A 26,820-nucleotide genomic window follows, 5' to 3' on the forward strand; every position below is an offset into this window, starting at 1 on the left:
GATATAGTCCACACCGTGGAGCAGTGCTCAGAAATCTGGCAGGAGAAATAGCTTTGTAAATAGTTTGGTGCAATGTAAGATTTACTGTAATTGAAGAATGCTTAAATGTCTTGGAGCCACAGAGGGGAGTTTAAAGAACTACTTGGAAATGTGTATTGTAGCATTTAAAGTGGATTTTGAGGGATGGCTAGAAGTCTCAATAAAGTGTGGAAGACAGGTTAGGGCATATAACATTTAAGCTTTATAAAGATCAGAAAATCCTGTCTGGTTGAAATTCGGAGAGAACGTTAGGTTACATGCATGTTCATGCATGTGCCTCCACCTGACTAGACAACTGGGGGTTTCAGTTTGCATCTGTCACCTTTATTCATTTCAAAGAGACTAGAGCTATGGCTCAGGTTAGTACTGTTAGTGGTTTAATCTAAATTATCTAATTGTTATCAAGGTACTTTAAAACACCAAGAATAACTGATTATAACAAGCAAATATTAAAAAGAATGCTTTCAAAAAATGAGTTTGCTTCAAGAAACTGGAGTCATCTGGCCCTCCCATTTAGGAAAAGGTAGCACTCACTAAATTAACCCAGAGTGTGGGGAGTGTAGCTGCGAGCGAGAGGACAGCACCAGACAGAAAGGCTGGCATTTCTGGTTTATCTCTGGCCTCACATTTCATTCTTATTGGTCTTTTACTAGATGCAGATTTTGAAGCCAGAGTCTCTCCATAAGCATTCTGTTTCCCAGAGGCTCAGTCACACACAGTGTGTGCAGTCGGCATGTGGTGAATGTTCACTGACCCAATTTCTTAGCCTGCTTCAGCCTCATACACAGACAGAGTGTGCTGGGACGTCAGGCTGTGGGGCTGTGCACTTACAATAACCAGGTTTTCCAGGGCCGCCATCTCCTTCAAGTACCAAATCAAAACAATAGAGTCTACATGATCTGCTCTGAGGCCCAGAACCTGCAGGTGCTGGGCAGACTCAGGCCAGCCTCCTGAGGCCTTCTACAGCACCCCCTCGGGTGCTTGTCCAGATAGGTGTTTGGTACTGTGGTTGTATTTCCAGGGATACAGTTGGACCCTGGATTCTTTGAATCTATATAATCTGTAGCCAAGGTACAATGGTACAACTGTGCTTCCAAAGAACATAAATGTTCTTTTAATTGAATACATTCCTGGGACAGGGGCTTGTTGGTTCTGAATGGAGACATATGGGCCAGATAATTTCTTGCACGATGTTTCTATGTTGTAGGGTCAGTATAGGGAACCTTGCAGCCACATCTGTCCCAGAACTGAGGAACAGGTCAATTCCTTTAAAAAGGAGCAGCAACAAGAAAACACGAAGAACCAGGGAGCATATTGTTATATGTCAGGGATTTGTTTCCAGGGCATCCACAGATAATGGTGTCTGTAGATGCTTAATTCTGCTTATATAACATGGTGTAATGCCTTTGTTGAACCCGTGTGCGTGTTCCTGTAGACTTCCAGTCATTTTCAGATGGTTTGTTTTACTTGATACACTGTACATAAGTACAGTTGCCCATATTGTCTAACACAGCCCCAAATTCTATGGAGATGATATTTGTATTGTGTTTAGTGAAGAATGACAAGAAAAAAATATTTGTACATATACAGGCCTAACAAAATTGATCTGTGGTTGCTTGACCATAGGTGTGGACTCAGGAGTACTGAAGAATGACTATATCTTAGATCCCAAGAAACCTATATTGGCTTTATTGTTACTATGTGTACATATAAACCATGAAACCAGGTATGAGTCCCTTATGCCTACACTTCTTTGACAACTGAAATCCAAGATATCTTTATGTTAATATAGGCCTATAAGAACAATAGGCCGCAAACTGATGTTGTAGTTTAACACTCGGATGATGTCACTTCAGTGATGTCTTCTCACTATGACGATGGAGGTCCTTGTAGCCCTGGCTTAGCCTTGCGTATGGTTAGCTGGCCTGCCCTTACAGTTGAGTATGTAGACAGAGAAGTCTTGATTCCTACCCCATTTGAATTATTGTGAGACCCAGTGACCCTCACTTGTTAGAAACCTACATGGTGGATCAAGGACCAAGTAGGCCTTTTTCTTTTCCTATTTATCCAGTCATGGGAAGCAGCACCATTTAGTACTAAAGGTCATTTTGGACCCAAATCCAGTTCTCCATCCCTTTCATGGGGGATTGGTCACAGGGCCCTCTTTGGATGCCAGGATCTTTGGCTGTTCAGGCCTTTTATATAAAAGGAACCTGCACACATTTCCCTTTTAAGCCATTCCTGGATGACTTGTAATAGATACTACCATGTAAATACTGTGGAAATAGTTGTACTGTTGCTGTTTTAGAAAAATGTCTGTACATGGTCAGTACACAGAAGGTTTTTCCCCTGCATGTTTTCGTTCTGTGGTTGGTTAAACATACAGATGCAGGGCCCACCGGTGTGGAAGGAGGGCTGTCTGCGTTCATGGGTGGCTATGAGGTTTGCACAAAGATCCTGAGTATATTCCCTTCACTTTCTGTTCCTTCATTTTCACTGAGATGAAGAGGAAGTGGCCCTTCTAGAGCTCGTTTCATGAGATCTTCCCATCCCTGTGTGGCTGTAGATATGAGTAGCTGGCCAGAGGAAAGGGCTGGGACATGCTGGACTATCTCTCTACCTTGACACTTGCTCTACCGGGGCAGCTTTTGAACAAGCAGGACAGCATTGTGTGTTCATGGAACAGTATAGCTTAGGAAATGGCAAGATGCCATCGAACATACTGATTCCTTTTCCTGGTGGTTCACTTCAAATTCCTTTGATAGGAGGTGCCTAGACATGTTCCATTCACAATCTTGAAACAATGAAGTTCATGGGAAGGAAATGAAAAGGTTCATTCATTGAATGATCAACAGATATCAGACATGCTCTGGGAATGGGTGGTTTTTTCAGCTGATGGTTTGAGTGATAAAGCATTATCTTATGGTTCATAAATGCATGGCCAGTTTTCAGGAAATTTAGCCATAATTCTTAGCTGATTAAGGGTGTTTCTCTGGGAGATCATCTTAGTTCTCAGTGTTCTTATGTCAGAGACAAGGAGTAAGATTTTAATGGATTGCCAACTTAAGATCACAGAAGACAGCAAGTGACAGGTGAGGTAAGTCAGAAAATCTCATTTCACACATATATACATGTTAGGGGTGACCGTTCATGAATATGTGGCCCAGTTGGTACAGTAATTGCTAGATATGTATAATAAAAGCTAGATATATACAAAGTTCAACCCTAGCACTCCAAAAATGAGGTGTGGTAGTACCTGCCTGAAATCCCAGTGTGTAGGAGGCTAAACAGAGTTAAATGTTGGCTTGGGCTAAATGATGCCCTGTCTCAAAACTATGACCATTTGTTTGTGTGAATAAATACTATTTTATCCAGAGTTAGCCACATGCTAGAGAGCGTCACATCCTTTCCACAGATGGGATTTTGAAGGAATGTTTTAGACTCATGTTTCTTTTGTGACAAGACTCCTGGCCTTTAGGTACTGAGAAATCCTCTTTGGGTCTTATAGTGTTGGGGTTTAGTTCCAGTTAGGTTGGCATTATTGGCAGGGCAGAGTAGCCACCTTGACTACTCGGGACTCACTCAGGACATGTCAGGTTGCTGCTGAGTTGGTGCACTTGACCTGGGGTTCTCATGTGTTGTTGAAGGGTTTCAGTTGTTTGTTTATTTCTGCTTGTGGTGTTGGAGGCGGAATACAGGCTTCACCCATGCTAGGCAAGTAAGTACTCTGCCAACAAGTCATGGCCCAGAGGAGACCGATTGACTCTTGAGCTGCTTCCAAAAGGTCGGAGGGCGGTGGCTCTGGATCCGGGGAGCAGACTAAGGAAGGCTTCCCAGGGACAGGTGCTCTCCCTACCTGAGCTGCCTTCTGTCTCCACCTACCCTGCTATTTCACTGCCATTTCCTGTTCTACATTGATCCCATCCTCAAAGTTCTGCTCCATTTCCTGTCAGATGCTGGTTAGGGAAGAATGGGTTTGGGAAGTAGTTTTGATAAAGTGGCCACTGCCTAAACCCAAGATTGGTTGCATTAGTGTTCCAAGTTACTCCTGATATGTAAAGCAAAGGCTTGAACGTAGTTGACACGTAATGAGTGTTAGATGGATGTGAGATTTCCAGTGAGATTCCAAATCTCTTTCCTTTTTTTTTCTTTTCGTTTCTAGCAGGTTTATTTATATTTCTCCATGCCTAGGGACAACTAAGATACACTTTAGCAGATAAATGTATAAGTGAGCTTTGGTATAACCTAAGAATACTCTGGTACATGTAGATAATGCAGTATTATTCAGCAATGAAAATAGACAAGCTTTCAAGCTATGAAAAGAAACGCAGGGAACTTAGACATGTATTACTGAATAAATTCTTTCCCCTTTCCATCCCTTCCTTCTCCCTACCTAGCTGCAATTCCTTCCTGCAGTTTATTTTCTAAGTAGCCATTTGGAACAAACAGATTTGGTGCTTTGGGGTTCCTGCAAGATTTTTTTCCTGGACAGCAAGTGTTAGGGGACTTTACAGTGGTTGCACTTGTCAGGGAGTTCTGATTGAAAGAATACTTTTGATGACAACCCCTAAGAATTCACAACGAACTGCTTTCTGAGCAGTTCCTGTACATAGTTGACATACACAGTAGGTCTACATACTGGCGGTTTCGTTCCTGTGCTTTGCTGTCTAACTTCCGCTTCCCCAGTCCTGAGTCTTGGTGCTTACAGGGGAAGCACAGTCAGTGTGTAAGTTGGGGTATAGTTGGGGTGCATGGCCAGATGACAACAGGAGAGACACAAGCCTGTGTCCTCCATGTTCTCCTGCTTCTCCCCACCCCACCTTCCTTCTGAATCCAGATACTCCTTGTCAGTGCCACCTCAGTACTGCTGTGTCAGAAACAAACTACCCTCCAGGCGGAGTCTGCTAATGCTGCTCTTGAGTCACGGGATGCAGTGGACCAGCGTGGTTCTGAGAAAGGGCTCAGTCTGTTACTGTCCTGCGTAGTTATTCCTCAGTACTCATCTCCCACCGCATTTGCAGCTCATTGTTCCTTCTCCTGTTCACGGACTCACTAACTCTCTCTCTCTCTCTCTCTCTCTCTCTCTCTCTCTCTCTCTCTCTTTCTCTCTCTCTCTCGGTTGCCTGCTAGATGCTCTTCCATTCACACACTGCCGTTTATTCACACACCTTCACTTTTTTTTTTTATGTCTTCTTGCCAGTGTTAGGCTGGCATTCTCCATTTATTTATTTATTTATTTATTTATTTATTTATTTATTTATTTATTTATTTATTTATTTTTCATCTTTATTAATTTCTTATTTACATTTCAAATGTTATTCCCTTTCCTGGTTTCCGGGTCAACATCCTCCTAACCCCTCCTCCTCCCCTTCTCTATCGGTGTTCCCCTCCCCATCCTCCCCCCATTACCTCCCTCCCCCCAAGAATCCTGTTCACTGGAGGTTCAGTCTTGGCAGGACCCAGGGCTTCCCCTTCCACTGGTGCTCTTACTAGGATATTCATTGCTACCTATGAGGTCAGAGTCCAGGGTCAGTCCATGTATAGTCTTTAGGTAGTGGCTTAGTCCCTGGAAGCTCTGGTTGCTTGGCATTGTTGTACATATGGGGTCTCGAGCCCCTTCAAGCTCTTCCAGTTCTTTCTCTGATTCCTTCAATGGGGATCCTATTCTCAGTTCAGTGGTTTAAAGATGGCATTCGCCTCTGTATTTGCTGTATTCTGGCTGTGTCTCTCAGGAGAGATCTACATCCGGTTCCTATTGGCCTGCACTTCTTTGCTTCATCCATCTTATCTAGTTTGGTGGCTGTATATGTATGGGCCACATGTGGGACAGGCTCTGAATGGGTGTTCCTTCTGCCTCAGTTCTAAACTTTGCCTCCCTATCCCCTCCTAAGGGTATTCTTGTTCCCCTTTTAAAGAAGGAGTGAAGCATTTGCATTTTGGTCATCCTTCTTAAGTTTCATGTGTTCTGTGCATCTAGGGTAATTCAAGCATTTGGGCTAATAGCCACTTATCAATGAGTGCATACCATGTGTGTTTTTCTGTGATTGGGTTACCTCACTCAGGATGATATTTTCCAGTTCCATCCATTTGCCTATGAATTTCATAAAGTCATTGTTTTTGATAACTGAGTAGTATTCCATTGTGTAGATGTACCACATTTTCTGTATCCATTCCTCTGTTGAAGGGCATCTAGGTTCTTTCCAGACACCTTCACTCTTAAGTGGAGCTCAGCCACATACACATCTGCATCCACCTTTTCACGCTCACTGCTGGGTTTCTTTCAAAACTCAGTGAACATTATTGATCGCCTATCACTGCTGATTTGAGCCAGCCACTTCAGTGGAATTTACGTAATTGTTAAATTTTGCTTATAACCCTCAAATCTACATTTGTCTCACTTTCATGCATATTTGCAGACGTGTGCAGAGAAGAAGGAAAGACAGTGGATCTTCTCTACAGTTATTCCTGGCTGAGGTCAAAGGTCAAGCCCTGCTTTCTTGTCTGGACCTCTCTCCAGGGCATCTGTTTAGTGTTGTGAATTTTTTATTCCTTGCCATTTGTTGATGATTTTGGCTCATAAAATGTCCTTAGCAAGTGCTAAAGGGCTGCCTAGTGCTAATAAAAGCCCCACAGGGTGTGTATGGTATGTTCTGTGAAGCAAACTTGTTTTTAGAGAGGCTTCCTCGGGGCTTGATTTTGGTGATGTTGCTGTGGGTCAGATGGTCAAGAATCCGAAATGTATGTTAAGTAAGCATCTTTAAACAGAAACACACGTAGAATGCATGGACAGATTAACAAAATCTGTTACTGGAGGCTCATGGGAACCTCATCTTGTGTTCCTCCCAGGAGCACCAGTTCAATGCTCCAGGAGACCTTACCGATGTTAGCTCCTGGGAGTAGTGAGCATTGGATGGGTGTACAATGGTGGCCATGTCTGCACTTCTTCGTGTGGGTGCTAAAAAGAACCCAGGGCTTTGTTCAGAAATCAGACATGGAAAGCAAGAGTTACATGGGTGGTGAGATGGCTCAGCGCTTGCTGCCAAGCCTTGCAGACTGAATTTGATCGCTGGAGCCCCATGGTAGAAGGAGAGAGCCGATTCCCACGGGTTGTTCTCTGACCTCTACATCTATGCGGTGGCACATGTGTGCCCTCAGGCTCACAGAATAACCAAACAAAACTGCAGTGAAAACAAAAAGAACCAGGAATCGGTATAATAAATGTTCTCATGCAATTCAAAAGGAAAGGTCTTACGATTTTGCAGGAGGAGCTTTGCAGGAGGAGCGAGTATGGCAGAGGAGAGTGAGGAAACAGGCAGGTGTTCCTGGCAGAGGCTGTGGTGCTTGGAACCGTTGGCTGCTAACTGTGCCCTGTTCCATCTCCTTTCTGCTCATCTCAGCTGATGCCAGGGGGGTCCTCCCCGTCAGCATCATAGCTACTCGAAGGAGGTTACCTGTGGTCCATCTAGGAGATGCCTTAAAGCCTCAGGGAAAACTGGCTCCACTAGAGGCAAGTGAGAGCTGTTGATCTGGGGCGGCCTCTAAAGTGCTGGGCCACATGTTCCTGCTGTGCCTCCAGGAGGAACCACCTCAAAGTTGTGAAGTTGTGAGGAAACATCATTTGTCAACCTGTTGGCCTGATGTGCCTCAGAGGCACTGTGACAACCAACTGAGACAAAAGAGCCTGCCTTCTTGACACCCCTGCTGTAGAGGACTTCCCCAAGCTTGCAAGGTTATGGCTTTAAGTGGCAGGGACACACTGAGAGCTGTCACCTCTTTTCTTCCTATAAATGCTTAAAATCCAGACAGCAGTTGATTTCTCTAAATTTGTTTTTTTTAAAATATTATTCATCAAAATACCCATTGATATTTATGTCTCCTTTATAAGGAAGTTCTGGAAACCCAGTTCAAAGAAGAGACTGGCCAAGGTCACTGGAAGGATATCCTTCTCCTGGTGATACATAATGTGATTGGTTCACACGGTGCCAGGTGACTGTAGCCTACCTGACTGCCTTGTGGCATTGGCTTTGAGAAAGAAGCTCCTTGGCCCCCAGAAGGAAGTTCGGTTCCTCTCCATTTTCCCATCCTCATGTTTCCTCCTCTCTCCTTTGCTTTCCATTCCCACTGTTCTAAAAGTTACAGGGCTTCAGATCCTGTTCCACTATTGTTTCACTTTCCATACAAGTTACAATATTTCAGATACTGTGTTCTGGCTGTGCTTTATGGGAGATTCTGGTCTGTACTTTCCTTATGAGCATTTAGAACATGGACAGTAAGCACGGAGGAGTGGAATCCTTAGGCTTGGAGACTTAGTCTCGCTGTTCACCAGCTCTGCGTTGTGTTCTGTCATTCATTCATTCATTCATCATTCATTCATTCATTCATTCACTTACTCTGGCAGTTTCATGCCAGCATATGAAATATTTGATCATATTTATCCCATCATACTCTCTTGATTCCCTTTCACTCTGTTGAACCCTTTCTTCTTCCCAACAAGCCTCCTTACTCCCATATTAATGTGACCCCCCAAATTTAATAGGGTTACCTGTATGAGCATGAATGGGAGTTTATTTACAGGAGCATAGCCTCTTTCCAGTGGCTATAACACTGGAGAAAATGACTCCCACTGCCCTAGCAACCATTACCCATTGATCAGTGTTCTGACCTCCTGAGCTGACCTTGGGAGGAGACAGTGTCCGTGATGTGACCAGCTTAGCACTGGCTATGCTGGTCCTCAGCTCACACTCGTTCCCTAGTGTTCCTCAAGAACCCATGTGGCATTGCTGCATCTGTGCCCTATGATGAATCTCACTGCATGGGAGACATAATGCCTTGTGTTTCTTGCAAGTTGAATTCTAAAGTTAAGACTCATGACTTAGTCAAATTATACTTAATGTCAATCATAACACCAATGTTTAAAGAATGTTTAAAAAGCAATGCTTAAAGAGTAATTTTTCCCCCAACCTTATTTAATTGGGTATTTCTTATTTACATTGCAATTGTTATTCCCTTTCTCCGTTTCTCAGGCCAACATCCCCCTAGCCTCTTCCCCTCCCCTTCTATAAAGGTGTTCCCCTCCCCATCCTCCCCCCATTACCGCCCTGCCCCCAACAATCCCGTTCACTGGGGGTCCATCCTTGGCAGGACCAAGGGCTTCCCCTTCCACTGGTGCTCTTACTAGGCTATTCATTGCTACCTATGAGGTTGGAGCCCAGGGTCAGTCCATGTATAGTCTTTGGGTAGAGGCTTAGTCCCTGGAAACTCTGGTTGCTTGGCATTGTTGTTCATATGGGGTCTCGAGTCCCTTCAAGCTCTTCCAGTCCTTTCTCTGATTCCTTCAATGGGGGTCCCGTTCTCAGTTCAGTGGATTGCTGCTGGCATTCGCCTATGTATTTGCCGGATTCTGGCTGTGTCTCTCAGGAGAGATCTACATATGATTCCTCTCAGCCTGCACTTCTTTGCTTCATCCATCTTATCTAGTTTGGTGGCTGTATATGTATGGGCCACATGTGGGGCAGGCTCTGAATGGGTGTTCCTTCTGTCTCTGTTTTAATCTTTGCCTCTCTATTCCCTGCCAAGGGTATTCTTGTTCCCCCTTTTAAAGAAGGAGTGAGGCATTCACATTTTGGTCATCCTTCTTGAGTTTCACGTGTTCTGTGCATCTAGGGTAATTTGAGCATTTGGGCTACTATTCACTTATCAATGAGTGCATACCATGTGTGTTTTTCCGTGATTGGGATACCTCACTCAGGATGATGTTTTCCAGTTCTATCCATTTGCCTGTGAATTTCATAACGGCATTGTTTTTGATAGCTGAGTAATATTCCATTGTGTAGATGTACCACATTTTCTGTATCCATTCCTCTGTTGAAGGGCATCTGGGTTCTTTCCAGCTTCTGGCTATTATAAATAAGGCTGCGATGAACATAGTGGAGCATGTGTCTTTGTTATATGTTGGGGCATCTTTTGGGTATATGCCCAAGAGAGGTGTAGCTGGGTCCTCATGTAGTGCAACATCCAACTTTCTGAGGAACCTCCAGACTGATTTCCAGAATGGTTGTACCAGTCTGCAACCCCACCAACAATGGATTCCTCTTAAAGAGTAATTCTAAATAGCTTATTAATGTGTGTGCATGTACACACACACACACACACACACACACACACACACACACACACACACCCCAGAGTTTGACATCTGGTGTCTTCTTTCGTTTCTATCTTAGTTTTTCAGGCTGGATCTTTTACTGAGTTTGGATCTCAGAGTCATCAAGCCTCAGGGCTTTTAGTGGTTGGGTTACAGGCATGTGCCATGTCTGACTCTCACCTGTGCTGGGTTACAGGTGTGTGCCATCCATGTCTGGCTCTTATCTGGGTGCTGAGGATTCACTCAGGTCCTCATGCTTGTGAGGCAAGCACACTTATCAACTGAATCATCTTCCTGCTAATAGTTTAGTCTCATATGTAGTTATTATTATTTTACCTATGTAAATGAATTTTTTTATTAGGGATTTCATTTTCATTTGTAATTTTCTTTGCCATGGTTATTAACATTTACATGTTGGTGAAGTTACTGGGTTCTCACAGTACCCAGAGTAACTACCAAAATCATTTTTTCCAGGTTAAAATACTTGTTAATTTATTTAAAAATGATTTATTTATTTACTTGAGACCAGTTGGCTTCCAACACCTGACAGTCTTGACTCTCAAGTGCTGGGATGACAGGTATGGAATGACAGTATTTTTAAAAAGCCCCTTGAGGACTCTGAACAGTGGAAGAGGGGCTGTCTCTGACATTTTTGTCTGCTTTTGTCTGCTCTTGGGACCCTTTTCCCTTTTCCTACTGGGTTTCTCTACCCATCCTTGATGTGAGAGTTTGTGCCTGGTCTTACGGCATCTTGTTATGCTGTGTTCAACTGATATCTCTGGGAGGCCTGCTCTTTTCTGAACAGAAACTGAAGAGGAGAGGGGAGGTGAAGGTGGTGAACTAGGAAAGGTGGCGAGTTGGAATGTATTGTATGAGAGAATAAAGAAAGAAGAGGAGGAGGGTGAAGGAGGAGGAGAAGATGAAGCAAAGGAGGAGGAGGAGGAAGAGGAAGAAGAGGAGGGAGAGGAGGGAGAGGAGGGAGAGGAGGAGGAAGAGGAGGAGGAGGAGCAGGAGGAGGAGGAGGAAGAGGAGGAAGAGGAGGGAGAGGAGGGAGAGGAGGGAGAGGAGGGAGAAGAGGAAGAGGAGGAGGAGGAGGAGAAGGAGGAGGAGGAGGAAGAGGAGGGAGAGGAGGGAGAGGAGGGAGAAGAGGAAGAGGAGGAGGAGGAGGAGAAGGAGGAGGAGGAGGAAGAGGAGAAGGAGGAGGAGGAGGAGAAGGAGGAGGAGGAGAAGGAGGAGGAAGAGGAGGAGGAGGAGGAGAAGGAGGAGGAGGAGGAAGAGGAGAAGGAGGAGGAGGAGGAGAAGGAGGAGGAGGAGGAGGAGGAGGAGAAGGAGAAGGAGGAGGAGGAGGAGGAGGAGGAGGAGGAGGAGGAGGGTAGGCTGCGTAAGCCACGAGGAACAAGTCAGTGACCAAACATTCCTTTATGGCCTTTGCATCGGTTCCTGTCTCTGAGTTCCTGTCCTGCCAGACTCCAGTGTTGAACTGTAATATAGATGTGTAAGAGAATAACTTCCTGCTGTATGATTGGGGTCTTGGAATAACAGGGTGACTAGTTAGTCATGGTAGACCCAGTTAGATCTGGAAGAAAGTTCAGTTATATAGTAGAAGACAGAGGGTCCCATGATAATTAGACATAGTCCTGCAAGTGTGGAGAAAAGAATGGCCATTTATGTGTCACAAAACAAGGCTGGGTAGAAGGAGTTCATTCCAGAGGAATCTGGGCTGACTGAGTGTCTGTGGCAACCAGGAGTTGGGGGTCCTAGGAGCAGGAAGAGTGGCAGGGACAGGCTCCCTTCCCTTCCAGTCTGAAGAGGGTTGTTTGTGGGTAAGGGTGGGATGAAGGGCATGAGGGAGCCAAGCTCCAGTCAGAAGTGCTGCAAAAATTCAAGAGTCCCATGAGATCGCATGGAATGGCTTGGTCCCTGGTGTCAGCAGCTCTCTGTGGTGGGGTCCTCTCTTTGCCTTGTACCCATACCACATGTCTACACATCGCTAACCAGTTACTCTCTCCTGGGTTGGAGTTCTCTTAGGCAAGCCATAGTGTGGGTGTTCACTGGTCAGGGAGACAGCTCTTCTAGGAGCCCTGTTCCTTGAAGCCAGTGTGGGGAAAAAGATGGAGGGTGGGGGGGGAGTCTGAGGGACGTGGAAAACCCTCGAACAAACATCTCTGGAAGTATCAGCCCTGTCCTCCAGACAGCTTGCAGCTAGCACTTGCAGGCTGCCGCCCTCCCCCACTTGGGCACCCCAGGCAGCACATTCTATTTGGTTTCTTTGTCTATTTTCCAGCCCCTTGGAAGTGTCTCTTCGTTTCCTATTCAATTTGTCCCTACAGAGTTACCATGAGTGGCATTCTGGTGTTCCTGAGACGCAGTCATTAGAGTCCTAGGTCTCTCAGGGCTAGGTGCAGTGCAGTAGGTACAGAGCTTACACCTAGTGTTCCAGGCAGCCCTGGCTTCTAGCCCTAGTACTGAGGGTCCTGATAGAAAAGGGACCTTAGAAACTTCTTTGTACAATGCCCCTATTTTACAGAGAAATAAACCAAAGCCTTGTTGGTCAGCTTCAGGAGTGTGTGCTTCTGGGGAAGTGCCTGCCTCTTCTGGGGAAATTCTGTGTGTCTTTAGGTCTTCATAAATTATCTTCGGGCTTACGTTGTCATTAAACCCACTGATCTTTGAAGTCCTTTCCTTCTCTTTCCACTAACTGTATGCTGAATCTGAACTGCGTTGTTTATCTTGGAAAGTCTCTTCATTTTTCACTTTCCAGCTCCACCTCCCAGCAAAGTATCCGATGATTATCACAGACATGGAGTCATTGTTGGATTCCTCTGTCTTTGTCTGGTGTCCTCCTTGAATCTCTTTCCCTCACTTACCTCTCACTGCCTAGCTTTGTTTTTCTTCATTGTCCCTCAACCTGGTCCCTTTGAGGGTGTCTGTTCTCCATTCCCACCACACAACCTCCCACTGGTGAATTCACAGCGCTTACGCCTTTTGTGTGTGTTTTAAGTGGTCATTGAAGTCATGGCTCATACCAGGTAGAGTCTGCAGTGAAAACATGTGTTCTACGGTTTGCTTTTCCGCTTAGATCTTAAAGGAAGTTTGATCAACTTTTACTATAGGTAGGTGTGTTTGTAGAATTCGGTTCACATCAACTATGTATGAGCACTTGTCTAAATGCTCCCTAAAGCAAAAGGCAAACTTTCTAAGTTCGTATTCTGTTCTGTGCCGGAGCAAGGCTTTCCCTGTGGGAATTCCTCTTTGAAAATGAGCAGAAAGTTTGTGAGTTGTGTGATTTACTGGAACAAAGATTTACTTCTGTCGACGTCTCCTAAGGAAGGCCCCCCCCCCCCATCCTGCTCGTCCTACTTGGCAGAGTGGATCTGTCCTTGGCAGCTGACTTATTGCCACATAGTGGGCAAGCACGACACATGGAAGATGTGTGTATGTGTGTTTGTGTGTGTATGCGCATGCATTCAGTCTCTCTGTGTACATGTGCCCGTGTGTGCTTGTATCCAGATTCAGACTAGGTCCTGATCGCTTTGTAAATACTGAAGGAACTTGATTCTGAGGAGGTGTTTTTTGTTTTAGTTTCTTAAAATTACATTTAAATTTTTTTTCATTTTGATGCTATTCTTTCCCTTCCCCAAGATCCTCCTCCCAGACAAAGAAAACAAAGCAAAACAAAACCCTACAGCATAAAACAAACAAACAAGCCCACCAAACTGTAGCAAAACAAAACCCTACAGCATAAAACAAACAAACAAGCCCACCAAACTGTAGCAAAACAAAACCCTACAAGATAAACAAACAAACAAGCCCACCAAACCATATCGAAAAAGAAAAAAAAAAAAGGAAGAAAAACCACTCAAAAATCATGGAGTCTTTTTGTGTTGGAAAACTAATTTTGGACATGGGGCCTGCCGTGGGGTTCGGTTTCTATGGCCAGGGTCAGCTCCACTGGACAGAAGTGTTGCCCTCTCCCAGGAGGTACCAATGGCAGAGAGTTTTGTGGTTAGGGTGGGACTCTGGGCCTGCTTCTCTGTAAAGTTTCACACTGGAAAGGACAAGCTTTTCTTTCCTTTTACTTTTAGGTATAGGAAGAATACAGAGACTATAGTAATTATTAATTCCATATATATTTTGTAGAATTAAAAATGCATGAAGACATTTAATGTTTAAATTTCTTACTTAATTAAACATTAACTAATGAAATGTGTTGAGATGAGAATCTCCCTGTACTGTCTAAGCGAGCCTAGAACTACTGGACAGAAGCTATGCTTCCACCTCAGTTTCCCAAGTAACTGTCATTATAGGTGTAAAACCACGGTGCTGGGCTCAAACTAATGGTTTCGTCAATACATAAGAATATAAAAATTGAGTCCACATGGACAGACCTATGGCTCCAGGTGCATGTGTAGCAGAGGATGACCTTGTTGGGCACCAATGGGAGGAGAAGCCCTTGGTCCTGGACCCCCCAGTGTAGGGGAACGTCAGGGTGGGGAGGTGGAGAGGTGGGTGGGTGGTTGGTGGGAGAACAGCCTCACAGAAGAAGGGGGAGGGAGGAGGGGATGGGGGTTTATGGACTGGAAACCGGGACAGGGTATAACATTTGAAATGTAAATAAAGAATATCCAATAAAAAGAATATAAAACTGTACATATTTAGGGGGTACTGTGAATATATTGTGTATTATCTATTTCATTTCATTTTTTGGGTTATTGTTGTTAAACCCAGGGCTTTGCGCCTGCTATTACGTAAGCACTCTCCAGACTGTTGTGCGATGTTTAAGTCAGGTTGAACACATTTATCTCTTTTGAAAATTACAGCGAATTCTGACAACCTCCTGACTTGGCGTAGCTTTCCTCCTACCTGTCTGGACGTTTACTGATTGTTCCGTGATCTCCCTGCTCTTCCCCTTTCTCATATGTTTCTGGTATATTTTGATAAGGCAGTAGGAAAACTTGCCTGTTATATTGACCTGGATGCAAGCAACTCCATTGTTCCCATAATCCCAGAGGTAATAAAGATGGTGAAGAGTATGACATCCAGGCAGGTCTATCCAGAATTGTGGGGGATTTACAGAGGTTTTGAGAAACAGGATTTAAGGAGACATGGTGGTTGGATCTGAACTGGAGCATCTAAAGACACGAGAGAAAGAGCCCTCCCACTCCTTTTCTATCTAGTTGGGGACTTCTCCCAGGAGAGAATGGTTAAAAGACCTGGCTTCTTATTAATGGTCCTTTAGTCATTATATTTAATCGCCCTGGTCCTTGCAACAGCTCCCATTAAGGCTTTACTGCTGTATTATTAATGAGAAAGAGTCATTGTGGTTAAGGGAGGTTTAAATACCTCGACTGTAACAAACATTAGATATGAGAATGAATGACTACAGCAAAGTCATTAACTCCGGGAAACGTTCGGGAGCTTTGCAATTAAGTCATTGTCATGCAGTTTCCCTGCTCTGGTGGTTTATATCCTAGCAGCCAGCTGTTTAAGTGACCCTGGAGTTGAGTGAATGGAGTAATTTACATAGTGTGGTTAAGGCCTTGCTGTACAGTCATGTGGAAATCATGTTTAAAAATAGCATAAGTCTGTATGTTTGCAACAAGAACTATTACTCTGTTTCAAATGTTGTAACATCTCTAATTCCTTTTTATAGAAAGGGGGCAGAGATTCAAATTGAGCATAGTAATGCCTGTGTCTTACTTACTTCCCTGTTGTCTAATATTTGAAACTAGTGTCTAGGTGAGTCAGTGTCCTAGGTGTGCTTGGGTGTCCTCAGGGCTGTACTGAAATTTCCCCATATTATCTCATACTCTGCTTTAAACGGGAATGGTAAAGGTTTTGAAGTTTTAATTTCAGTTTTTCCCATTGCTCAGAATTTGATGACATGAAATGAAAAGAGGTTTCCATAGCTGCTAACATTCACCAGATTTTGTTCCAAAGCATGGACTTTAGTAGACTTTTGAATTAAATCCACATTCTCCACCCAAGTCTAGTGATAAAATCCAATAGTTCAAAGATAGGTATGCCATAAACAGCTATAGTTAAATAATCTAAAAAAAATTTAAAACATGGAAATACAATAAAACAAGAATTGATCACTTTATAGTGGAATACTCTATAAACCGTCTGCATTGGAAACATGTGGTGAGTTTTAAAACATCTGCGTCCTATAATTCTAAAAAGTGTACAGTTTATTTGAAGGCCCACACTCCCCTTCTGCACACATGTAAAAAGGCAGGTTAACACAATTTTTCTAGTTTTCCAATTTGCATTTGTCTATTTTTAATTAAAGATGCTTTTTTTTTTTGGACTAGAAATACATAACTTAAAACATTTGTCTCAGCTAAGTAGTTATAAAGACATGGACTGTAAATCTTGCTGGTCTGTCTAAAACAGCAATGGCACGCTGGCATAGTCCCCAGCGGAAGGGGGAGATCATCTGCGACATGTACGTGGCATAGGGAAGCTGCTTTATTTTTCAGTGAAAGTCTTAGTTTCCACTGAAAGCTGCTTATCAGAGCGGTATAGCAGGTGCACCGTTGGCTTAGCAGTTCAGTGTCGGCATGACCTCCCTCCCTCACCTGAAGTTGCCGAGCCCTGTGCTGTATGACCATTGAGCTGACCACCAGGAAAATGTGGTCAGAGGGGGTTAGACTGTTTTAAAAGTTTTCTCAGTTTCCCAAAGTTATGTGTGTATAAACAATGCTAAAGCGCCCGTGAGAGAGGAGAGCCACACCATTGATTCGTGCAATCAAACCAATGCTTACCTGACTTTTACAGGAGTTTTTCAATAGTTTTTTTTTTTTTTTTTTTTTTTCCGGGGCTGGGGACCGAACCCAGGACCTTGCGCTTCCTAGGTAAGCGCTCTACCACTGAGCCAAATCCCCAGCCCCTTCAATAGTTTTAAAATGTGTGATGAGGATCTTCTGGCTGTGTAGAAGTTTGTTCCCTCTGCTCTCTGCTTCATTTTCCCCTCCTCCTTTTTCACCTGCAAAGCTAGCAGTGTGTGCATAAAAGTACAGATCGTGGACGAGACAAGAGGAAGGAGGAGACTTAGTGGCTGTACTCTTCCTGAGCACAGCCTGGTGCAGCTAGCTCTTGCCTCAGGTGATAGCCCTAGTGGTTGGTGGCCCTTTGGGAAATAGCACCCCGTGTCTCAGAGGTGAACAAAGCTCCAGGAACCCCAAGATCATCAGTGTGCAGTGAGGAGCAGAACAGCCATGTCCCAAGGGAGTGGTGGCTTGAGTGGAACTTCTGGAAATGCACCCTTGCCTTCGCCATCGAATGACAAGAGGCCGTGGTCCAGGTGATGAGACGTCAGCTCCTCTTTGGGCTAACTGCCCACACATGGAACTGGACCTGGCACAGGCTACATCCCGTTTGCTCCAGTTCTGAGGGGTTCTGATGTTCACATTATATCAGGGACACCATTGTCACTGAGGGCTTCCTGGAGCTTAGCCCTATTCTCTGATGGTATCTTTGTTGTCACACTCTCTCAGGGTCCTTACTAAAGACAGAGCATTCGTAACAAGCACTGGACAGAAGTTTTTGGAGTATTTATAGAGTTGTAGAGTTGGACATCCCTAATGAAAAAATAGGAAACACTCTGCAATAGGAAACTTCATGATGGCCGGCCGACACCATGGCCCCCAAATTCAGACACTGAACGTAGTTTGGATTTTCAGTTTAGAGCTGCCTTACCTGGCCTAACCTTTTAAGATAAGGCCATTGAGACTCAGGGAGGGACAGAAATGGTTGTCAGTGTCTCCTCAGTGACTGAGGGGTAAGGTTGAGGAGACTCCCAGAGTGTGAACCAGCTGATGTGATGTTCCTGTGGTTTGTCTCTGATGAAAGAAAGGCCTCTGTGCAGCCTGTGTGCCTACAGGCAAACCCAGCGGGAACTGCTCCTGAAATATGGCTCCCAAAAAGGAGACATCATTCTATATTTTTTTTAAAAAAGATTTATTTTGCAGTATTTGTTCAGCACTTTTCAGTGGAGAGAAAGAATCCTTAGTCTGAATCTGTACTTCCCGCCTCCCCACCCCATTTTTCATATTGCTGAGGTCTTAGCATTGAATTCTACTTTTTATTCCATTTCATCAATGGAAGAGAATTGTTTAGAAAATTTCCTGAATTTGCTTTTAGTCAGGAATTAACTTGTTTGGGAGGGGGTGACTGTGCCGGTGGAAGTCAACTCCGAAATACTGATTGATTGCTTGAACGCACTCCTTTGTTGTTTGTCTCAGGGACTTTGATGAAGATGTGTGTGTGTGTGTGTGTGTGTGTGTGTGTGTGTGTGTGTGTGTGTGTGTGGGCGGAGTCAGGCTCAGGCTGGCTCCTCAGGGCAGGAGTGGCTACATCTGTCCTGAAGCCCCTTCTAGACTTACAGGTGGGAAGAGTGGAATGCTGCTCTTTGCTGTGCACTGCAAGCCCGTGCTAGGCTGAGGTTCCTCAGGCCACATCGGTGGGAGCAGCCTGTGTGTGGGTGGTGCTGTGGGTGAATCTTACTTTCTCTCATCCACTCTGTCCCCATGAACCTGGTGCAAACATGCTAACACTTTTCTTTTACTTTCCCTTATTTCAACCAAAGAACACAAGTTTGTCTGATGAAGTGATACTTGGTTAAAAGTCTCAGGGTAGGGTGGAGGAGGTAGGGGAGGAAGGGGAGGGACGGGAGGGTGTTCAGCGGTAGAGTACTTCCCTGGTGTGTACAAGGCCCAGAATTTGATGCCAAACACCACAAAACCCAAATAACCAAACCAAAACAGCATCAAAAATCTTGCTGATGCCTTTTGCCCACTTGGAAGAGTACTTTAGAGGAAGCTGGTAAGAGCTATTGGAGGATGTATTAGGCCTTTGGGTTAAGAGACTGGCCACCTGAGTTCAGTCTCCAGGCCCCACATGGCGGAAGGTGAGAATGCAAATTGTTTTCTTATCTCTATACATGGACCATGGCATGAGCCCCCTTCCCCCAAGAAGAACCACAATGAGGCAAAGCATGCCTCATGTTGGACTGTTGGTTGGTTTTGTAAAATTCTATCCTTTTCCATTCTGCCCTCTTGTCTTTTTTTAACAATGGGAGAACATGGGTCTATCCATTTGGTTTTTCTAAACTTAGTATATTAAGTCATATGCTTTAATATATGAATATAAAAGAGCATCAGTATTTTGGTGATATGTAAAGTGTGCTGTATGCCCTCAAGTTCTGAATGACTGGGACAGAAGAAGATCAAATGACTTTATCTGTTTTCGATGACAGTTGCCCCTCAGAATCTATAGGGGATTAGTTCTAGGACCCCCTTGACATACCCATCGATGCCCATGCTCAGGTCTCTTATGTAAAATGTATAGATACTACACATTCCTTCCTGCAGGCCATCTTTGCCTAACGCTCTAGAAACATCTATTGTAACATGTCTGGTCCTCATGTAAACGATACTCCAAATGACTTCAGTCTGCCATCAGTTGGATGTGTGTCCACAGAGCCCGTGGGCCTGGTTTATTATTTATTTATATTTTTTTATTCAAGGTGCCAAGTGGACAAGAGCAAAGCAAGAATTTTAAAAGTCACCTTTTCCTATTTGTAATGATGGAAACAAAAAGAATACGCCTGGGGCTTAAGCTCTGGATGAACCATTTGTTCCTGTCTTTCTCCGTCCACTGCTCAGCATTGGCCATGGCCTCCTATCTGGCCTTGTTTGTGTTTCAGAGCTGTTCTAAGGCATCCCTGTGATGACCACTTTGCCCAGGGGGACATTCACAGGGTACTTTGAGGGCATGAAGTGGTTGTAGCTGCACATTTTCACGAAGGCTTCGTCTTTAGCCTCTTGGTGATTTTTCTTCTTGCCTATACATCTGCCAATTTGGTGAGCATGACAGTTAGTTCCAGCTACCAGAGCACGGCTCTCAGGAGAGTCTGAGGTGTCGTTCTTCCATGTTCTCAATGATAGTGTTGCATCTGGAGCAGCGTCCAGCCAGCATCATGTTCCCTGATTTCATGAACTTTCCCATTTGGACAGCAACCAGCAGGAGCCCAACAGAAAGGATGTAAGAGCACTCTTAGTTTTTAGTTTTAGAATAACTAGCTAGAAAGGTATTGGTTAGAGGTTTCAGCTGAGCAGTGCTAAGACCAGAGGTAGAAAGTCCTCTTTCCTCCCTTCCCCAGCAGCAGCCTTAGCTCACACTCCAGCCCAGTGTGTGTTTGTGGAGTGGGATGTGATGGGTGTGTTGTTTGTAACCATGGCACACGTGACTGCATGACCTCCACACTGTGAGGGCAGAAGGGGTTGCACTTTTCATAGAGCTCAGGGTGAGGAGAGGGGGATTTAAGAAGACAGAGAGATTTTCTTGCTGTGGGAATGTAATATTGAGTCTAGCTTTCCTTGGCATCTCTGAAATCAGGGGGTGATTCAAGAACCAGTGGGCTAAAAGGTTTGTTTTGACTTGACTATGTTTGGAAATACTCCCTCAGTCAAGACAGAAAACATCATGGCTGTCCCTTCTGACTCACAGGAGGCATCAGATCCAGCTCTCCGTGGATCGAAACCCCCTCAAAACACATTACTGTTGCCCCTTTTCCCTAAATGAGGGCTTTAAACATTTCCCATTTGTGCTTCTCTCTCTCTCTCTCTCTCTCTCTCTCTCTCTCTCTCTCTCTCTCTCTCTCTCTAGCGCTCTCTAGCGCTCTCTCTCTCTCTAGCGCTCTCTCTCTCTCTCTCTCTCCATATGTACACACACACACACACACATACATACATACACACATTAGGCACAAAAATCAAACCCTTGCTAATACTATGTCACAAAGAAAATGTAAACCAGTTCTTTGGCCTGTATGTAAAAATGAAGTCAATTTGCCTGCTGGTGAGGTGGGTGTGCTCATTGACGTTTGCCCAGACTTAAACCTTGGTGGAATATTTGATGCACAGATACAGACCTCTTTCAGTGCTTTCCAGAGGTAATCACCATTTTGATTTTATAAGCATCAGTGCTAATAACATTGCTTTTAACATAAATATACAGTACAAAAATGTCAGTAGTATGTTTAGATCATTTTAGAAATGGTTGGAAATTCTATTCTAATCTCAACCCAAAAATTATTTTTTTTAAATAAAACACAAGTCAGCAACTCAGGTTTAATGAAACTCAAATAAATGATTTTTAAAATCAAACATTCTAACGTAATACAATCCAACGATGTTCTAATTTGAAAAACTTACATGCTAAAGTGGAAAATATTCAAGTTTTTGTTTCTCATAATTAAATGGTTTTGTTTTTACAAGAGTAGAAAAGTTTCTATGCATGGTGAAAACATTACAGTTCATCGGATTTAAGAGCCAAGGTGCTTCAGGCGATGCTGGTTGGCCCCGCATGGCTGACAGCATGCTCTGCTGCTCAGAGCCAGGCTGCGGTGAGGTTCCGTGATGTGACGTGGACCTTGCTGCCACAGCAGCTCGTCTTCATTTTGAATTTGAGTTTGAATTAGTTTTGGTTGTTGCCCATTTGGAGACGTTTAACAGTTAGCGTCAACTCTCTTCATGACCTGCACATTCAGTTGCGTGATCCCATATGGGACCACATCCCACAGTTTAGGAAGCTGTGTCCTCAGTGACACTGCACAGCTACGTCTGCTGTATTTACTCTGCATTAGCTCTCATTAGTTATCTAGAGATAGTTTAAAGTCTGCAGGAGGATGAGGTAGGTTCTATGCAAGCACACCACTTTTATGTAAGGGGACTTGAACAGCCACAGATTTTGTGGGATGTCTTGAAGCCAGTCCTTTGGGTACAGCAAGGTGCAGTGTACATCTTAAAACATGCCCTGAGGATGGTCTGCTTTAGAATTCTCCCAGGAATTGGATATTGCTTCTTTGATTGATTTCCAAGACAGGGCTTTTCTGTGTATCCCTGGTTGTTCTTGAACTTGCTCTGTAGAGCAGGCTGGATTTGAACTTAGAGATCCTTTGGCCTGTGCCGACCAAATGCTAGGATTACTGGTGCGCACTGCTGCTGCTGGCTCTCCCAGGGATTTGGAGAATCTCTATTTTGTAAAATTTGAGGTCAGAATTTTTAAGAGGCTTATATAACCCATGGGTTAAAGACACACCTCAGGTGAGTGCAGGCACATTGAAGCTTGAGTGTGAAGACTTTAGACTGTAATTCATGCGACAGGATGCTCCAAGGTGTCACTTACTGGTAACACTGCAGATGTCACTGGATATAGCAAGTACTGTACACAAAAATCTATTAACGGTGAGATGCTTCCAGGGAGGCTCTGTCCAAATGCTCTGGCAAAAATAAGAATGGTCAGTGGGCAGTTGTCCTGTGAGTATAGTGACTGGCATGTGGAAGACACTACAGAGTGCCCGGCTGCTGTCAGCAGATTGTTTGCATGTTAAATTTTGTATTCATCAAGGTGCTGCCTTTTTCTTGACTTTATCCCTGACATTTCTACTTCGCATAGCTAGATCGTGGAAAAACCAGTAAATATTATCTAAAAAATCCAATGTAGTTCCTATCCCTCAAATTGTTTAGAATCTTTTGTGCTTTAACTATCTCGAGTAAGAAAGTCAAATGTCATTAACTTGATAGGATTAATGAGTTTTTGCAAAGGGCATCGAAGTAGTTAAAGATGGACTTTTGTTTTCATTTTTGGTGGTGGCTAAGTACAGAAAATTTATTTGATAGTAAAAGTGCAAAATGCAGTGTGAAGCTCAGTGCTCCCATTGTGACAGTAAATCTGACTGTCCAGGAGGTCAGTGAACCATCTAGGTTTTGGTTATTGTTAATTTCATGTGCGACTTATTTGATTGCAACTTTTTTTTTTTTTTAAAAATAGAGTTTAAGGGGCTGGGGATTTAGCTCAGTGGTAGAGCGCTTACCTAGGAAGCGCAAGGCCCTGGGTTCGGTCCCCAGCTCCGAAAAAAAGAACCAAAAAAAAAAAAAATAGAGTTTAAAATAAAACGTGATTTTATTAGGCTTACACGGCTCAAACATCCTTGGTTTGGAATTCTGAACTGTGAAATGTCCCCATATTTAAACATGTTCTTTTTCAGCACTAACATGATGTCACAAGTGGAAAATTCCATATTATAGACATTTTAATGAAAACATATGATGCAAGATTACCTTCGGGCTATTCGTAGAAGGTATATTTGAAACATAAGTGAATTTTGTGTTTAGATATGGGTCCCATATCCTAGATATCTCACTATGCAAATGCAAATGTTCCACAATTTGGAAAAAGTAGTTTAAGACTATTCTGGTCCAAAGATCTTAGAATAGTGGGGACTCAACCTGTATGTAACAATGGAGAACATTGCTTTTTAATGAAGCAGCTACATTTTGCTGTATTTATTTCCTTTCTTCTTCTTCTTCTCTCTCTTTCTTTTTTTTACAGGAAAAACTAACACAGGAGTGCGTGTTCAGAGAACAGTTTGAAGAAAACTGGTACAACACCTACTCTTCCAACCTGTACAAGCACGTGGACACCGGAAGGAGATACTATGTTGCATTAAATAAGGATGGGACTCCAAGAGAAGGGACCAGGACTAAACGGCACCAGAAATTTACACATTTTTTACCTAGACCAGTGGACCCTGACAAAGTACCTGAACTATATAAGGATATTCTAAGCCAAAGTTGACAAAGACAGTGTCTTCACTTGAGCCCTTAAAACATAACCACTATAAATGCTTTCATGCGGTGGGTTCTTATTGATTAGCAGTGCCGTCACCTCAGCTCCACTGTTGCCAAACTTTGTCGCATGCATATGTATGATGGGAGCTTGGATGAGGACTTGCCGATTTGCTCTGCACTTACTGGCTGGTCCTCCTGGAGGGCTGCCTAGGGCCACTTGCTTGATTTATTGTGAAAGCAGGGGAGAGAGGCTGCGGGAGAGGGTGCGAGTGCATGAGTGAGTAGAGGGGGGACTGCAGCGCGCCACGAGGACAACGGCCTGATGCATGCTGGGAAATAGACACGCTTTTACATTTTTGATCAGTTGAACTTCATCCTATATCAGCACAGCTGCCATACTTCAACTCATCAGGATTTTTGGCTGGTGGCCTGCTCAAGGGAACACTGCCTTTCCACAGGCGTGGAAAGTGCAGTCTCACTTAAAAAGACTATCAGTTCATTCTCGCTGGTATCATAGCCCAGTGAATTTAAAGCAAAGACCTCTTAGTTTAAAAGAAAAAAAAAGAAAGAAAAAAAGAAAAGAAAAAGAAAAAAATCAAGGAAAAAAATAGAAAAAAAGAAAAAAGGTTAAATTTATTTATAGAAATTCCAAAGGCAACATTTTATTTATTTTATATATTTATTTATTATATAGAGTTTATTTTTAATGAAATATGTACAGGCCAGATAGGCATTTTGGAAGCTTTAGGCTCTGTAGGCATTAAATGGCAAAGTCTGCTATGAACCTGTGGTAACTTCATGCAAGTAGGTATACGAGAATTCTAATGGCCCTAATGTACTAAAGGCGACAATCTATTTTGTGCCCATATTATTATTGTAAACTTCTGCACATCGCTCATGACACTGAGGATTCACTCTTCAGACTGCTTGTTTCATAGTTTATCCCAGAGGATTAAAGATAAACCGGGTTTCAACCCTTCATTTCGTGTCTGTAATTTTCCTCTCTCGTAACTCAGTGTAACTCTGTGTGACTGGCGGTTGGAACTTCTGAGGGTTGGTGTATGTCTTACTTGTTCTAGTCTGTTGTGGAATGTACCAAAGCCAATCAAGGACTGTGCTTTTTAACTTCAGTCCACCTCTGTGACAACAGGGCTAGCATTAAACATGGCACTGATTAAAAAAAAATTCCCAAGGGAGAGGAAAAACCGTTTACGTGGTTCCTTCACCCTCTCCTCCTCTTCTTTCCCTTTTCTTCTTTTCTTCGCTTTCTTTTCCTGAGGCAAAAATCAGATGAACAGGAACATTCTTGTAAACATTTTATTTGTGTCTTGGCTATCAAATATGGAATTATACAAGGACCCCAGGGCTCCATTATAGCATCTTTTATGGAGGTTGCATTTGGTGTGAACTGTCATCATTACATGGGGCTAGTACCCTTCAAGTAAAACTTGCAACATGAAACCAATAAATCTTATCAGTAATGACACGAGAGGGGTACTGTACTCATTGCCTGTGCTTTATTTCTGAATCGGTCTTCAGGAGCGCTCAGAGAAGCGGGTACTATGTAGAACACTGTTTACAAAACCCTTCAAAACATTACGGGCCAAAAATCTCAAGAATACGTACTTATTTGATAGCCAAAATTCCCCCATTGGGCAAGGGAGACCATTTATCTCTCAGTACATGCTAAGGTGACAAGGGCCAAATTCTCAAAGCAATCTTTTAGAAAAGAAATCTATAACGCATTTCCACTTTCTAGCCAGTTAACGTGGGGAGATCAAAAGCGACAGCTAAAAAATGTGTTTGGGTTTGTGTGGCTAATTTTAAGATGCGATATTCTGGCTTTGTTTGGCTTGGATGCGCATTCTCCACGGGAAGCGAAAGCATGTCTTTGGCAGGCTGTAGCTGCTGTGGTCTAGAAATGCCTGCCTTCCTGTCCTGAGCAAATCCACGTAGCCCTCTGATGGTCCAAGCTGGGGCGTGCGGTGATGTACGGTGCTGATGAGCGCCAGGGAGGAGCTTGTATTTGGAACTGAAAGGTGTCACCGAGAGAGGAGCCAGACGCTCTGTGAAACGGGTGGGTCGGGTCGGTCGGTCCATGGGATGAAGATCAGAGCCTCCTCCTCCGTATGTGTGTTCCTCGGATCCCCCTTTCACTTTCTAAACAGGAGCTGCGGTGGATTTTGAGCAGGGTTTTTATTTGTTATTTAACACTTTGCTGCTAAAATGTACACATACTCAGATTTCCACTCATCCATCAGCATTTATTTTATTTTATTTTATTTTTTTGCTGAAAAAGATTCGACATTTGGCCACAGGAAAGAGTTAGGTTGGTAGGTCGTCATAGCTGTAACATCTGAAGAAATTGATTTTAAGAGAAGCCAATAACCATTGTAAAGTAGCAGGGGTTCTAGAAAACCAGCCCAGAGGAATAAAGAACTGCGCAGAAACTAAAAATTTCATATATTCTCAGAAAATGCCACTTTAATGTCTATTCTTGAACTTTGTTTTGGTACTTTTTTTTTTTTCCTTTCTGAAAAGCAAAAATGTTGTCTGCTTTTGGTAACCAGTACAATAAACTGTAACGGTCTGTAAATAAATAAATATTGATGTATACAATTTATGTAAGTAGGCATTCTGGGAGAGAAGATGGCTCAGGGTTTCTGTGGATCACCCTGGGAAGTGGATGGATTTTTCCCAGCTCGGGTTTGCATCAGGTTCAGTTCTACTATAAAAGGTGCAAAGCCTGTTGGATGGCAGCCCCATGCCACCGTGGGCTGGGTGATTCCAGCTCAGAAGCAGATGCTCAGAGAGCCAAAGCACTCTCTTGTTTGTGCCAACACTGGCATCACGGTCAAAGACTTAGCCAGGGTGGACTGAACCACCTTCCCATCTGTCATGCAAATGTCCCCAAGCAGTGTTGAAGGACATGCCAGGTCAGCGTTGGAACCTGCCCTGCCAGGTCCTGTTTTGTAGATAAAAGAATGGCTTGAGTCAGTG

General features: G+C 43.7%; 1 protein-coding gene across 2 annotated transcripts in view; it reads left to right on the top strand.

Moving 5' to 3' along the window:
- Positions 1 to 26,439, top strand: part of Fgf9 (fibroblast growth factor 9) — a 44,444-nt gene extending 18,005 nt beyond the window's left edge. Inside the window, exon 3 of one of the 2 annotated variants that reach the window (XM_039093009.2) lies at positions 23,582 to 26,439. In XM_039093009.2, coding sequence (XP_038948937.1) covers positions 23,582 to 23,827 — 246 coding nt within the window. In that variant the 3' untranslated portion in view covers positions 23,828 to 26,439. The remainder of the gene's footprint in view (positions 1 to 23,581) is intronic. The other variant, NM_012952.2, reaches the window with a different exon arrangement.
- The last annotated feature ends 381 nt before the right edge of the window (positions 26,440 to 26,820 follow it).

The sequence above is a fragment of the Rattus norvegicus genome, chromosome 15, assembly GCF_036323735.1.
Source record: "Rattus norvegicus strain BN/NHsdMcwi chromosome 15, GRCr8, whole genome shotgun sequence".
Lineage (NCBI taxonomy): Eukaryota > Metazoa > Chordata > Mammalia > Rodentia > Muridae > Rattus > Rattus norvegicus.